This window comes from Rhizophagus irregularis, chromosome 6, assembly GCF_026210795.1.
Source record: "Rhizophagus irregularis chromosome 6, complete sequence".
NCBI classification, from domain to species: Eukaryota; Fungi; Glomeromycota; class Glomeromycetes; order Glomerales; family Glomeraceae; genus Rhizophagus; species Rhizophagus irregularis.
The window spans coordinates 5,012,114-5,028,126 of NC_089434.1; the positions used below are offsets into that span (position 1 = coordinate 5,012,114).

Sequence of the window (16,013 nt, forward strand, 5' to 3'; positions counted from 1 at the left end):
ATTAAAATGAAAATTTTCATATAGAGTATGTTAGTACAAATTTTCTTAATATTGTTTTTATTAAAATGAAGTCGATCATTGTTACACATGCTGTGCTAAGTCCTAATTTGTAAAATCATTCCAACATTTTTCATATACCGTACATCAGTATTCCACTGTCTCGGAATTTTCCATTTTCAACTTCGTCTCATGTTATGTTACCATAATTAAACCCAAATTTGAAATCTAACCTGTTTTTTTGCGATTTATTTTTAGTCGTGAAACTATATTAACTATATTACATAGTTTGACTTTATAACTAATATATTCTGGCGCAGAATCCAGAATTTATGTTGTACTGTACATTCATAGTTTTTTGTCGTCTTTCACATGATAAAAATTTCGTAAGCGAACTTATCATAACCACAGCATTAACTTCACAATAATCAATTTATAATGATATATGTTAAATGTTTATAGTACAAATTCTCTTAATATTGTCTTTATTATGTTCTTTATTCAATTTTTGGATCTTTTACTAACCGATCATGTTCTTTCTGTTACACATGTTAACGTAACGTTGAGTCCGAATTGGTTAAATTGTACATTCATTTTCCACGTACTGTATACCAATATTCCACTGTTTCGGAATTTCCCATTTTCAACTTCGTCTCACCCGACCCGCTTGATCCCATGGTTCCTCCTTGTATGCTAGTGAACATCATTTTAAAGTCGAATAAATCGTATCTGCTTCTTTTTTCCACAATTGTAATAAAGTATTAAAAATTTCTTTATTACAAATGAATGACCTTTGCAATACAATATAGAGCAACCTCTTATTAGTTCTAGATTTTTACTGACGGGACTCTTTAATTTTAAAGATTGGAGTATTTGTAAATTAATGATTTTAATATATCCATTCAAGAAGAATGAATCAATATTGATAATAATAATTGTTATAATTAAAATATTCATTTAAGAATATTTGATTGTTATAGATAATTTTTTGTGAAAAATAAAGGATATTTTTTTTTTATATTTTCTGATAAAAATAAATTTAAATAAAAAGTTTCAAATCATCATCATTTTATAGATGTTTCTCGAATTAGTGTAATATTAAAATGTTTTATTCTCCATATTCTTATTAAATGACTGGTAGAACAATATTTGTACCTTTTTTAATTATTTGGCTGACAAAAGAAATAAGTGGTTGATGCCATTAATGAAACACTATTTAAAGAAAACCAGTGTTAGAGAATTAAGTTTAACATATATGAATTTAACAAAATAAATTGAAAATGTACAAGATTAGTAACTAATCGGATTCTGCTCCAGCCTCTAGAATATATTAATATACTGTAAAATTTCGTCAATTTATATGTTTCGCGGCTAAAAAATAAATCGCAAAAAATGATTGAAATTCAAATTTGGATTGAATGGCACAATTTGAAACAATTGAAACAATTGGTTTAAATGATTTACAAATTTGGAAACAACGGGCGTGTAACATAATTAGGGAACGCGATACGATTTTATAATTAAAATATATTTGAACTTATAAATATATTGTAATAATAATAAAATTAAAAGAATATTTAAAAATATATTAAATAAACTTTAATTCTTGTGTATTATAATATAATATTTTATAAAAGCCATATATAATAAATTATTTGAATATGACAATAGAATTGGCGATCGGAAATTCCGAAATGCTAAATCCGATAACGAATGAATTAAACTTCATTCTAAACTAAAAAAGGATTTATAAATGTTTGCTGCACAATTGTCATCTGTGGAACGCTTTAGTGTTTCATAAAATTCTTTTAATCATTTCATTTTGTTAAAATTCTCAACAACTTATTTGTTTTGCTTTTTCAGAAAGTCTTTACTTAATCTATAGAATTCATAGAGTAATAATAAGATATTTTCAACATGGGCTTAAATTGTTTACAAGATTTCACTTGATAACGCGCATAAATTATTTTAATTTTACAGTATACACGAATCACATAAATAAATCATTTAATGGATAAATTAAAAAAATTCATAGAATCTTCTAAATGTAATAATTAAAAATTCTATTATATAAAATAATTTATATTGTAATAAAATTAAAGGATACCTCCCATGTATATTGTTAAGATATGTATGATATGTATTACATAATATGAAATAAATCACTTACGTATAGTATCAGGTATCATCGAGCGATAGGAATATTAAATGTTTCTAATTGATTATTTTACAATAGTCAACTAATTTAATTAAATTTCTTAATTTAAAACGTGTAAAAGCTCAATGTAGATAAATGTTTCATACATATTCCGTCGAAAATCTAAAAAGAGTAAAAAGAATACCGTATTTTTGAACATTTGTGATACATTAGTGATTTTGAATATGAATTACCGGTATGTACATCTGATATTCTGACATTTGATTATATTAAACCTAAAAGAACTTTAATATGTAAGTCAATCATACGAGTTCACGTAAATATTGAAGCAAGAAATAAAAATTTTAAATATTTTTAATTTATTAAAACCCTATCTTTATTTGCAAATCTTTAATTATTTTAAAATGAAATCAAAAAATAAGCTTCGACTATTTTTACTATATTATGATTTATACAATTATACCTCTATTATATTTCTTTTAAAATTCAAAAAAGAGAAAGTTTACATAATAATAATATTTTACATTTATGCTGATTAAGAAAAATTTTAGAAATCTAAGAATTGATACATAATTTCTCCTACATTAGAGAATTTTAAAAAATAAATCCAGTTCTTCGTTCCATCCGGATTTATTTCGATATTCGGATTTAATCCGAATCGAAGGAAACCGGATTTTAAATCTGATCTAACTTCTATCTGGTCATGAAGCCATCGTGGATTTCTAGTCTCGAGCATGGGGATTCTTCATCTTCAACAATACGAGCTATTTTATACATGGTGTTCTAACAAAATCGAGTCATGTGATATTAATCGTCACCAGTGTCACATCTCGATCGTCTCCAAAATGATCATTCAATAGATTATTGTGTCGTTTAGAATATTGGCAAAGTCTTTGACATCTTCAAATGAAATAGACCGGTTATGCGGCCCTATCAAACAAAGCCAGTGTTTACTAACGAATAATGGAATTGCTTAATTGGAAAATTATTTCTATAACAATATAAAAGAGAAGATTTTCATATATAAAGAAGAGACACGATTTGTGCCAATACTACGATTGGCCGATTTGTGCCAATACTACAGATTGGTCGATTTGTGCCAATACTACAGATTGGTCGATTTGTGCCAATACTACAGATTGGTGTGGATAGTACTTGTTGTTAAAAGTTTTTCTTTCATTTCTTTCATATTTTGTAAATAAAAAATATCCGTACTGAATATTTTAAGGAAAAGCAAATAAATGCTAGGAAGAAACCACGAATGGACTTCCATTATATATCTAAAAAAATCAAAGCCCCAGACATCAGAAATGCGCATTTTTTAACGGAATTAATTTAACAAAAAGGAATTTGATAAAAGTGGAAAAATTAATTTGAATAAGCCATTGGAATAGTAAACCACTGAAATAATACCAACTTAATATTGCCCAAATCAAAAATGGCAACCCGGAATTTGGTGCATCAGGTAACGGGTAGACGGATAAAATTGCAGGCACAAAAATTACCTTTAAGTTTAAAAATTTAACCAAAATTTAACAAATCTTATTGGATATCATGAAAATTTGAAGATAAATTTTTTTGAAAGGAGTTCCATGAGTGTATTATAAGTTCACGTAAGCATTTTTTAATAAAGTAATAATTATCGTCGGATGTTTGCGCCTGAAAAAATCATTGCAATTTTGTAACTGTGGCTTTACTTTTTTGGCTTTAATATTTATATGTGGCAAAGCGCCTGATATAGGAATGATTATGAAAACAATTTCCGTATTTTCCGTATAAAATTTGATAACGGATAACGACACAAAAATGCAGTGTATTCACATCTTTATTCCTTTTACAGAATTTATTAGGCTTTCGAAGATCCTATTATTTATCAGCCGGATTCGGACAACGGATATGTACCCATGAATAAAAGAGCTAGTCTTATAATAAATAGTATACCTAGGCTTCGTTGCATTCAGAACCAGAATGTTTTGCCGTGAATGTAGGACAAGATGAAAAAAAAAAATCTTATTTGAAAATTAATATTTTTTGATTTTTATTTTTTTGTATTGAAAAATATTGAAGAATGTTTACGTCGGATATCTGAAAATATATTACTAGTGCAATTATTTTTGCGGAATAATGGATTTTTTTTCTTTAATAATAAAGAGTATTACTTCGTCATATTCTTATATATATATGTTATTACTATAACTGGAAACAATAACATTTTTTATTTGTTTACTAGGTCAAGTGCTGGTTTATTGATGTAAAATTTTATATGAATCATTGATCAAGTTTCATTATTGATGTAACAAATAAAATTCTGATGGATTGATTAACCTATTTGTTTTTAGTTTAATCTTTGTAATCTTGATTTTATTGATATATAGATAGTATTTAAAAATATATATATATTTTTTTTGATAATAAAGAGCGTTATTGTAACAAATTTTTAAAAGATTTATTTAATTGATTCTTCTACAACAACAATCTCGCCGTCAAATTATTTCCAAGCCCCGGGATAAGCAATCTTATCAGGCTTATCACTGACGGTTTTAGGAAATAACAGGTTATTTTTTATAAATGCACTATTATATATATATATATATTTTTTTTTCATCGGTTAATTTAGAGATGTGGCCGCAACTAGATCTTATTAATCGCAACCCGCAATTCGCAACCGCAACCCTATATTTTTTACCATTTGGAAAAACAGTTGAGGCGTCAACCTTATCTGTTATACAGTAATACCTGTAAATACCAAATATTTAAAATATTTCGTAAATATGTTTTTTTTTTGTTACAGTAGAAATCATTTTCTTTTTCTCAAAGGTACCATATTATTTTTAGGAGTTACTGTAATCATATTAAGTTTCACAAGAGTCAAATATACCTTTGTTGATGGGAACCAATAAAATCTAATAACAGATAAAATCCATATAATATTCTTATTTCTTCATATTACTTCATATAGCAGATCACCTCTTAATATTTTGTTTAACAAATGAGCTTAATATTTAATAATTGGAATAAATTTTTTTGATTTGTTACAAATATTTTAAAGACAAAAATACTGTAAATTTATTAATGTTTCATAGTATTATATTATAATATATTCTACACCCACCTGCCAAAAATATCTGAATACTTCTAACAAATAACCATTAAATCACATTATTTTGACTAGAATTTAATTTACTATGATTCATTAATTCATTAAATGTCTAAAAACAGTAAAATCACTAAAATGCAAATAACTTCTATTAATCATAAAGATATAAAAATAATAAATACAATCAATATACTTTAACAAGACAAATCTAATGAATTATATTTCATCTTTCTAGGTTTAATAGAAAAGAAAATATTATAAATTTTATATTTAATTATTTAATTCATATTATATAAAAATGCATTTAATTGCAATATTTTATGTTTCTAACTTTAATGAATCAAATGTTATTTAAAGTCTTTTGTGATGTCCAGAATCTTTTATATTTCAGTATATTTTTGAACAATTTAGATATTTTTTAGATGTTATCTTGTTACAATTTTTGAATATCTCTTTTTGTTAGGATAGTCATGTGCACATTTAACTGATAAAATAGTGTAGCATCTGATTCAGAGAATATTGAACAATTTATACATGATGAAATCGAACCTAATAAAGTCTATCAAGTAAACTTATCTAAGTTTATAAATAAAGTAATTTTAAAATCAAAGCTAAAATTAATTGGAATAGCCAATACATAGCCATATATATGCATATTTAAATGATAAAATAGCTTATTAGTATACAGAAAATATCAAAAAATTTATGTTGCAAGGTTTAGTTAAAATAATTAAGGGTATTGCTAAATATCACCAGTGGTGATCGTCACTACATATAAAATATTTTTTGAATTTTCAAAAATTTTTGACTAAGATATTATTCTAATTATAATATAAATATTATTACTATATGTAAATTTATGGGTAGAACAAGTTTGCCTTAGATTATAAAGGCTGTTGTTTAGATAGTTTTTGAGAAAAATAGGAAAGTTTGATTTTATAAGCAAAATACAATTTTTTGTTTTAAAAAAGATTTTTTGAGTCAAATTTTCAAAATTTTAGTGTGATTAGTATCTACTCAGGTTTGTTTTAGTACACATTTATTAATTATTATTTAAATTGAAATTTTTGAAAAAAAATTTACAATATGTTTTTTAACTCTAGCTAAAATTATAATTTTCGGCCAGAATTAAGTGGTATGGTGACGATCACCACTGGTGATATTTAGCAATACCCAATAATTAATATTCCAATAAACCTAAACTTATAAAGTTTAGAAATATAGTAAATTGAAATTAAAGCATTAATTAATATAACTATATGTTTCATTTAGCTGACAAAAGGCTTATATCAAAGTCCATTAAAGCTTAAAAATATAGTAAATTTGAAATCAAAATCAGAATCTTGGTATAGCTGCATGTGCATTTAGTTAGTTAATATCTACAACTGAATATTGAGAAGCAACCTGATAAAAGCATATATTATCAGCTTATCAAAGCCCATTAAAGCCAAAATTTTTTACTCTATATGATACTACTATAAACTTATTAATAATTAAATTTAATGTATTTGTAGTATAGTGGTGATTTTAATGATAAATTATAAATATTTTAATTTTAAGTATTGACAATCAATGTAATAATAACAGGTCTATTCAATTCTGTTTGAATTGATAATTATTGGCTGATGAAATTGTGTGATCTAATTAACAACCTAAACTTTTTGAACAAAAATGTGGTATTATTTTAATCACTTTTTTTAAGCTTAGTAAAGTTTTAATATGCATTTTTAAAAATTAAAAGTTTACTATATCTTTATAATATTACTTATTGCTATTTTAAAAAAGAAAAATATTTTATTATTATATGAAAATAAGGTAATTAAGGTCAACTGTGATCATAATATTTAATTTTGATTTTGATTATATGTTAGGATTGGTTAATAGATTTTTGATCAAAAAACCTGAATGATCAGAATAATGATATTATAAATTACGATGAGATTTCAAAATTTTGGAACAATTATTTATATGTATAAATTCTTTTCTTGAAATAATTTTATCTAAAACTTATTATTTTTGATTATTTTTCTTTGATCCTTTTTTTTAAAAAAAGGGAACAGACAACCAATTCTGAAACACTAAATAATGTATAATTTTAACTTCTAAGATATAATATTTTTAGAATTATTGATAAATTTATCACTTGGATCATGCTAGAATCAAGTAAACCCACTAGGATATTGATATTATACCTTTTATATATATATATATATATAAAATTTAATGATAGCCTGATAGGTAAGCATCATACTAATATATTTCTTGTGGCACAATTATAAACTCATATACCAACACCCATTTTTTATATTATATCAATCAACAAATCAGAAACAAGATAATCGATAATCTACATATAATTACGCTCAGGTGGTTTATTTTTTAGAAACTTAATTTTAAAAGAATTGGTTCTAGAAATATGGCAAAAGTTTATCGAGCAGAAAGGAGAGACTTTAATAAATTTATTACTCTAAAGAAAATTGTTGAAGAAGTAACTATTATACATTTGTTATTTTTATTTTAACGTATTCTTAAAACATTTCTATTCATGTTTTAGATAAATTCTTATAAAAATATTATTTATTTTTACGGCACTATAAGAGGTATAATGAATGCTTTAAATATTTTGATATAAATATATAGTATATATAATTACCCTTTGTGAGACCTAAAATAATTTTTTTTTAATAAAATTTCGTTAGTAATGGAATACGCTGATAGCGGTACTCTTAATGTCCTACATAATGAAGGAATTGTGCACCGTGATTTGGTAAAGTTCGTTTATTTTGCATTCCTATTTCTTATTTTGTATTGTTATTATATTATAATTTTAATGTATGTTATTTATTGCATCTAATAATAGCACTCCAATATTATGATGCTAAGTCATCAAAATATTAAATTAGCAAATCTTGGTTCGTCCAGAAGGATTGTGGAAACGCCCAATCCTTGTCCACATGGATATTTTCCCAATAAATATGCGATACTTATGGTGTCGGTGTATTATTATGGGAAATATCTAGTGGACATTCCCCGTTTCATACAGAACCAAGAAACATTTGTGCTCCTCTTATTTGGTAAATTGTAGAGAGACACTGTCCCTAATACACCTGAAGATTATGTAAAAATTTATACTGGTAAATAATATTATAATTAACGGATTATTTAAATTATAAATGTGCTTACACATATATATATTTATTTATATATTCTCTCTTCTTGGTCATCATTTATGAACAGATTCCACAAATTCTTGTTACACTGTAAAGGACAATATTGATGAAAGGAGATATCTCGCGAACGATTCTATACCTGAACTACAACCTGGGAGAAATGTGAATGGAAATTCAATCAAATGTTCATAGATTTAAAGAAAAGCAATCGAATTACTTCTTTCTAATTGCTTTTTTCTATATCATAAATGGCTTGCCGAATGCTTATAGTTGATGAAATATTTTATCTTACAAGAAAGAAATGAGGTGGAAAATTTTGTAGCCCAATACAATTTCGTTTTTATGTATGAAAGGTGAAAAACATGAATGAAGGTAATTTATAGGTGTATATGGGACAAGTCGCTCAATTAATTTAGTAAATTAGAAATTTAATAAATTTAATAATGAATTTATTCTATATTTTTTATTATTACAAATTATAAATGAAGATTTTTAATTAAACAATATTAAAATTTTTGAGGTGATGGCAGTGCGTATCTTTAAATGTGGATGATACGCTTACGGATATGAATGTTCCGGTAATTTCAATTATCAGCCACTATAATCTAATTGCATCATTTAAGATTTCTCGTCGCCTTTCCTGTCATTGCCGGATTTTCCATGATATTAAATGTTTAATACCTCAAATTTATTTGAAGTCGATAAATTTTTTTGCAAAGAGTTCTGGATTTTCATATACTATGGTTTTTTTTTTATTTTTATTCGTCATCCATTCGATTACATCTATTATAATCTAATTGTGTTCGCATATATATTCAAGAAAAATGTAAGAGATTAAAAAAGTTGTTTAATAACAAACCAAAATATAAATTAATATCATTTTTTAATTTGTTGTGTAATTCTGCCACCTGCTATACGTGTATTAATATTCAAGGATTCATCTTGATTGTTTAATTATTCTTAAAGGTCTACCCAAAGAAATAACCATGATCTAATAAATAATCATAAATACAGAACATAAGTCATTCTCATCTAATCCTTGTCAAAAAGGAATCGTAAAACCGAAATATATCTTATATTTACACTTTTTTCTCTAATTAATTTTCAAATGCATCCTTTTCTTAACGTATCACACTTAAATATTTTTGCTCTTCGATAGAATTTTCATACATCATAAAAAACACTTTACATGGTAAATCAGGATATAAAGTTCAATATACCTATTATTCAAAAACAATAATCTTAACCTTTTGAATATAAAGTAAAATCTAATTACTGTTAACTTCTCGACTAAAAGAAACTTACTTCAACACTTCTAACAAAAGCTTGGTCAGAATGATAAATAATAATATATTTGGGTGTAATACTCTCTCGTCTTCTTCACCATTAACAGGTCTAATAATAATTAAATTTCTCAAGCCCAACAATCCAAAATAAGTAGAAAACGCTTCCACATCAAATTCATCGTCATAACAAGAAGTTGATGAACCATTATTTGATGAAGTGAACATTCCCTTTCATTTTCCATTATCAATATAGTATTGTTTAAATGACTTAAATCTCCTCCTTCGGAAGAAGTTCTTGAAGTTTCAGTAGCGTGACTTGTTATATCTGATTCGATCTCTCGTAATATTTCTGCCAATAAATTCCATTTCTGAAGTTTGTATACCCTGAGGTAATTTTGATGTCGGATATGTCGGATAGGAATTTTTTTAGAGTATTATCTGTAGGATTTGTAGTTGATGTACGAACGAATACACGTCTTTTCGCACCTAAATAAAGTAAACCCCGATAAATTTGTATAAACAGTCAAACGTAAACTTTGTAAAAAATATATCTATGAATATAATTACACTAAAAATCGTATTTCCAGCATCCAAAGATAACCAAGGAGATTATTGTTGTTGTGATAAAGCAGAAATGGGAGTTTGACTTGTAATAATGGTTTCTAAAAAACTATTAAATGATACGCAATCATAACTAACCAAGTAACTATAATATTAAAAGTTGATCCAGTTAAACTCAAAAAAAAAAGAACTCCAAAAAAGAAATTAACGAAAAAACTTAATCAAATACATACTTTCTTAGAGTAGTTAAATCATTAACTATCAACTTAGTTTTTGAGCTGACACGATACCAGACAGGTTCTAATTGTTGTTTTATTAATATATCGAATGATCTAAAAATGAATTTTCTACTGATAAATCATCAACGTTGAATAAATCACAAGCTTTCGGTTAAAATAAAAATACTGGAAATTTTATAACTGGTTACCCAATTTCCATTCCTTTTTTTGTTTCACTTAAAGATGGTCGATTTGCTCGTCATCGACGATGGCGCTACTTTGCCCTAAATTCATTAATGAAACGCAGAGCATCATCAGAAGGTCGACAAATTTAGAGGAAGGGCAACTCACAGTGGACGATACTAGATTTAATGCAAAACGATACTCACATAGCAAAGTATTACGGTATGATGAAGGATTGCGTGATACTATTCAATATTGGATGCGTCGTAGAGCTGAATTAGACAAGGTCTCAGAGAATGATTTTCTTTACATTTAGCGCAGATATGCATTGGCAAGACTTACATAATCTAATGCATAATGAGAAAATTCTGTAAACACAGAAACAGTCCAGGAAGCTGCCAGGCGCCGACGTAAAGATCTCATAAATAATCTCCATATTGCTGCATGGTTCTTTGAAAAGCGATTTAAAGTTTTTTTGTTTGAGAAAGTGTTAATGTTAATTCCTAAATAGGGATTAGTTGACTGGTGGTATCGATTTGAGTGGCAATTCATGTTCATAGCATTGCCAAGCGAAAAGAAGCACCAGAAATCGATTGGGAAAACATGAAAAATAATGATCTTTAGTTACAACAATCAATCCCGACCTGAATGCACCTCCTTCTGATCACCACCCATGCCAAAAGCACTCTGAAGACTTTAATGATAATAATGGTTACCTTACTTATCTAGAACTAACAACTGCCAGAAATGATCCACTTACAAATACAGGGATGGATGGCAAATGTTGATTTGATACCCATCTTTACCAAGCAGTATGTTTCGAAGTATGCTAGCGAAGCAGAACCACGGTACTTAGGGTCCTTAGCCTTCTCAGAAGTGTTGGACAAAGCTCTTCGTAATGATAACCCAATGATCCAGCTGTTAAAGCATTCCAAAAGTTGCTTATTCACACAGTCGGAGAACGTGATTTTTCGGCGCAAGAACTTGTCATCATCTTCAATTACCGCTCTATCATAGTAGCCGAAATTTTGTTAGTCTAAAACTTAACGAAGAGGCGAATCAACAGCTTCGTGATAGTAATGAAAATGTTCCAAATAATGAGAACAATGGAATTATGTAAACAGATGCCTTACCTCTACAAAGATATTGTAATAGACCTGCCGAACTTGAGGAACTTTCATTGTTCAAATTGGATCAGCAATATAAAAACATTGTACGTATTTAGCCGCGTCCATCTCCCATTCGAAATGGTTCGTTATAGAGACCTTCTTAGCCTCACAGAGAATCACACTCTTTCATGGATTGATTTATATAACCAACATCTTGTAGAAATCAATGACGACCCTGATGATTTAATTGGACCTGCTGTGGATGATATTCAAGAAGTTGATGGTAACGATTCTAATGAAGAAGACGACGACACACCACAGGAAGCGTATGAACTTCGAACTGACTGGATGTTACTGGCTGAAATGATGCCAAATAGACAGACGCGTAGCCTAGATGACTTTAGTGCCCGTGATATTGATAGAATCACGACCGGGTTAACGAAAGTTTGCTACGATATCATGAAATTGAAGAGGCAGAAAGCTTTATCCAGCAGGCAATTGGTAACAACTAAGTAACTATAGTTGGAAATAATTCAGCTAGTATCGACTTTAGAACTCTAAGTGGGAAACAAAGGTTAATACGTGAAAGAGTAGAATCCATAGCACCTTTAAGAATTATTATCATGGGTACTGCTGGAACCGGCAAATCTTACCTTATTTATGCTATTCAGAGCACTATTCATTCGTCACTTTCTGTTCCAATATGCGGGGCAAACATTGAGAATCTTTGAAGAACTCCAAAGAAAACCAAAATATATAGAATATTTTATAATCGATGAAATGAGTATGGTAGGACGTCGTTTTCTTGCTATAATTGATTTACTAAGGCTGTGGTAAACATTTCCGGATCACTACAATATTCCCTTTGGTAGCCGATCCATAATTCTTGTTGGTGACTTTGGGCAGCTTTCCGGCATGTGATGTTCCCGGACTCTCTAGATCATATGGTCGTAGTGCCTATAGTCAACTTCAAGAAATTTATAAACTTGAGGCTATGCAAAGACAACAGGTAACTCGGATAAACAACAACAATTCAGAAATCTCTCATCACTTACGTGATGGAAGGTCTACACGATCCGACTGGGAATTATTTAATGACGTGAATTCCAGAAAATATTCCTGAATCAGAGAGAAAAACTTCAGATGCCATCAATGTTCTAACAACATGGGAAGAAGAGGATAAAATAAATTTGAATAAACTTCGATTATTAAACCAACCCGTTGCTAAGATTCATGCGGTACATACGGGTGGATCTGAAGCTTCTAAGGTCTGCAGAATGCTGCTGGTCTTATAAATGGGGTAATAGGGACAATAACAGATATTTTATATAAAGAGAAGCCCGAGTACACCTCTTTACCTGAGTTTAATTTGACAGTATAACGGTCCAACTCTTAGGAATATAGAAGGGTCTATTGTTCTATAAGACGTATGTGGGAAGATAAAACCGGAAGTTGCTCTCGCTTGCAATTTCCACTTTCTCTTGCGTGGGCCATCACAGCTCATAAATTGCAAGGTCTGACTGCAGTAATAGACCTTGGGAACAAGGAATTTGTGGCTGGCTTGTCATTTGTAACAATTTTCCGTGTTCGTTCTCTAGATGATATTCTTTTCAAACACTTTAGTTTAAACAGACTTGAGCGTAAAAAGGTTGAAAGAGCGGTTAACGAAAGAAACTAGATTAAGTGGAATACAACGATTTAAATTTTTCTCGTTTTTTTAATAACCAAATTTTTATTTTTGGCTTTTTCGTTGAAAAAAGATTATCAGAATATCTGTGTTACCTGTGTTACAAAAAAAAAGGCTTTTTCTTATGGATAATACAAATAATTAAAGGTGATTCAAACGTTTTATAGCAGATTATAGCAGATTTATTCTTTATTCATATTTTTTTTTTGTTAATATTTGCTTCTTCTAAAGATCTTATACAAGTTCGACAAAATTCATATCAAGCATAGTAATTTAAACTCTGATAATATCATAATGGGTATAAATTTATTTCGAAAAAAAAAGAGTTTAAAATAAAAAAATATACAAGCAAAATTAAAAAAAAAAACATTTTCATCTTTAGAAAAAAAAATCGAGGAGGAAGATGAAGAAAATCAGAGGGAAAGAAATCAGAAAATACAATTAAAAGAAGATATAATGCGTGTCATCACTGTCAAATAGGCTATCTAAACGTAAAAGAAGCTCATCTTATGAGATGGCGAAGATGAAATCTCAACGTAAAAAGAGTTCACCCAAATCGACACTGAAACATCTCTGCTTACAAATCTTAATAAAAGAAAGGAATGGTTTCTATAATAATAAAATAATAAAAAATAAATACACCAAGATTCGTACTTACAAATCTTGGCCGTTTGGGTAAGTTGAGATTTAATATTTGCAACTCATAAGATGAGATTCTTTTACGCCTAGATAGCCTATTTGATGCCTAACAAAAGAAAAAGAAGTCATTGTTCTTTTAGTAAATAATCTTTTATCAAATTACCATGAGATGACATTTTAAAAGAAGTCATTGATAGTAAATAATTTTACCTTGAAGGACCGTAAGATTTTATAGGCGCGCGTTCCGCCCGCCAACATTAAATCTTTTTTTAATTGTGCCTTCCGGTTTCTTTCTCTCTGATTTTCTCCCGCTTCCTCTTCCCGATTTTTTTTTTTCAAGAGGACGCGGTGAACATGGTATCTTCACAATAATATAATTCAACCGTCCATAGAACATAAAATATTAGGTACACATAATAAGTATATTAAAAGAAACTTGAGAAAAAAAGATTTAACACAATTTTCTTATTATCATCTGCATTTTTTTTTAATTTGCAGTAGTGAATTTTTATTTGATTATTGTATAATTATAAGTTTAATTTTGCCTTCTTGGCCAATTTCAATTAAGGCATTCGTTATCTTCTCATATCTAAAGAGATATAAGTCTTATAAATAATATAATAAGTAAAATTATTTATGTTGTCGAAACTATTAGAAGTATTTAGGTACAGTTACTGTGAATGATATTAGTCTTTCATTACCAGAAGAACTTGCGGCAAAATTAAAATTGCAATCGATATAAAAAATTTGAACAGTACACACGACTAACCTAGAATTTTCAGACATGTGATTAAAGTTTTATTTTTTATTATCGAAAAAGAAAAGAAAAATTGATATGACTCATATGAGAAAAATGAAAATACTAAATTCAATAAATAGAATGTATAAAGTTCTAATATCATTTATTCTAATAAATCTAATAAAACTAATAAAATATATAGGTTAATGAAAAATAGAAGTTACTATTTGCTCGATCGGATTCAAATCAGGTGATTGAACTGGCCATTCAATGCCATTTTCTTCACATTTTATAAAGGATAAGGTATTACAAAAATGTAATTGTGCACAGAAGATCATTCCAGGAACAATTAATTATTGCCTTAGGGTCATTATCTTGTTGACATTTAAATCAATCTTTTCTAAAATGTAGTTTGCTATAAAAGAAGTTAAATAACTTTTGTTATAAGTCTTTGATGTTCAACAATGAATTACTGTAGATAAATGATTCTTTTTTATATGATATTCATCTTTTTTTATTTTCGAACCGCTCTTTGAGATAATTTTTGTGTTTCTTGACATTTCTTTTCCATTTCCATCTCGATCTTTAAAATAAAGTTCGACGATAATAAGCACAATAAGGAATCATATCTTCAATGGAAATAGAATTCATCCCATATGATACGGATATATCAAACCGTATCATTTGTAATTACAAATAACGAATGCCGCCATTTGTAATTACCGTTGTTGTGATAGAATCAATCATCAACAACAGTTCTATCAAATGATATCATATCGAATGCCTTCATTTGTAATTACCGTTGTTGTAAGAGTACAACAACAATACCCTCATTTATAACCGTTGTTGTGAGTGTACAACGGTCAAGTGGTATATAATCAATCATCAACAACAGTTCTATCAAATGATGAGAGTCAGAATGTGCCCTCATTTGTAATTACCGTTGTTATGAGAGTACAACAACGATTCCATCATTTACAACCATTGTTGACTTTTTGTGAAGTACAACAACGATTCCATCATTTACAACCATTGTTGACTTGTTGTGAAGTACAACAACGATTCCATCATTTACAACCATTGTTGACTTGTTGTGAAAGTACAACAACGATTCCATCATTTACAACCATTGTTGACTTGTTGTGAAAGCACAACAACGATTCCATCAT

At 28.1% G+C, this 16,013-nt stretch overlaps 2 protein-coding genes across 2 annotated transcripts; one reads left to right on the forward strand and one right to left on the reverse strand.

Moving 5' to 3' along the window:
- Nucleotides 1-7,668: 7,668 nt before the first annotated feature.
- OCT59_026739 (uncharacterized protein) lies at nt 7,669-8,614 on the forward strand (the record flags this gene model as incomplete). The annotated part of the gene is made up of 6 exons (XM_066143401.1): nt 7,669-7,740; nt 7,807-7,852; nt 7,952-8,019; nt 8,113-8,247; nt 8,338-8,386; nt 8,490-8,614. 6 exons carry the CDS (start codon nt 7,669-7,671, stop codon nt 8,612-8,614), a joined length of 495 nt encoding a protein of 164 aa, XP_065992925.1.
- Nucleotides 8,615-9,390: 776 nt separating this feature from the next.
- Nucleotides 9,391-10,707, reverse strand: OCT59_026740 (uncharacterized protein; the record flags this gene model as incomplete). Its single annotated transcript, XM_066143402.1, has 7 exons — nt 9,391-9,413; nt 9,506-9,515; nt 9,612-9,642; nt 9,728-9,747; nt 10,408-10,414; nt 10,503-10,601; nt 10,697-10,707. 7 exons carry the CDS (start codon nt 10,705-10,707, stop codon nt 9,391-9,393), a joined length of 201 nt encoding a protein of 66 aa, XP_065992926.1.
- Nucleotides 10,708-16,013: the final 5,306 nt, after the last annotated feature.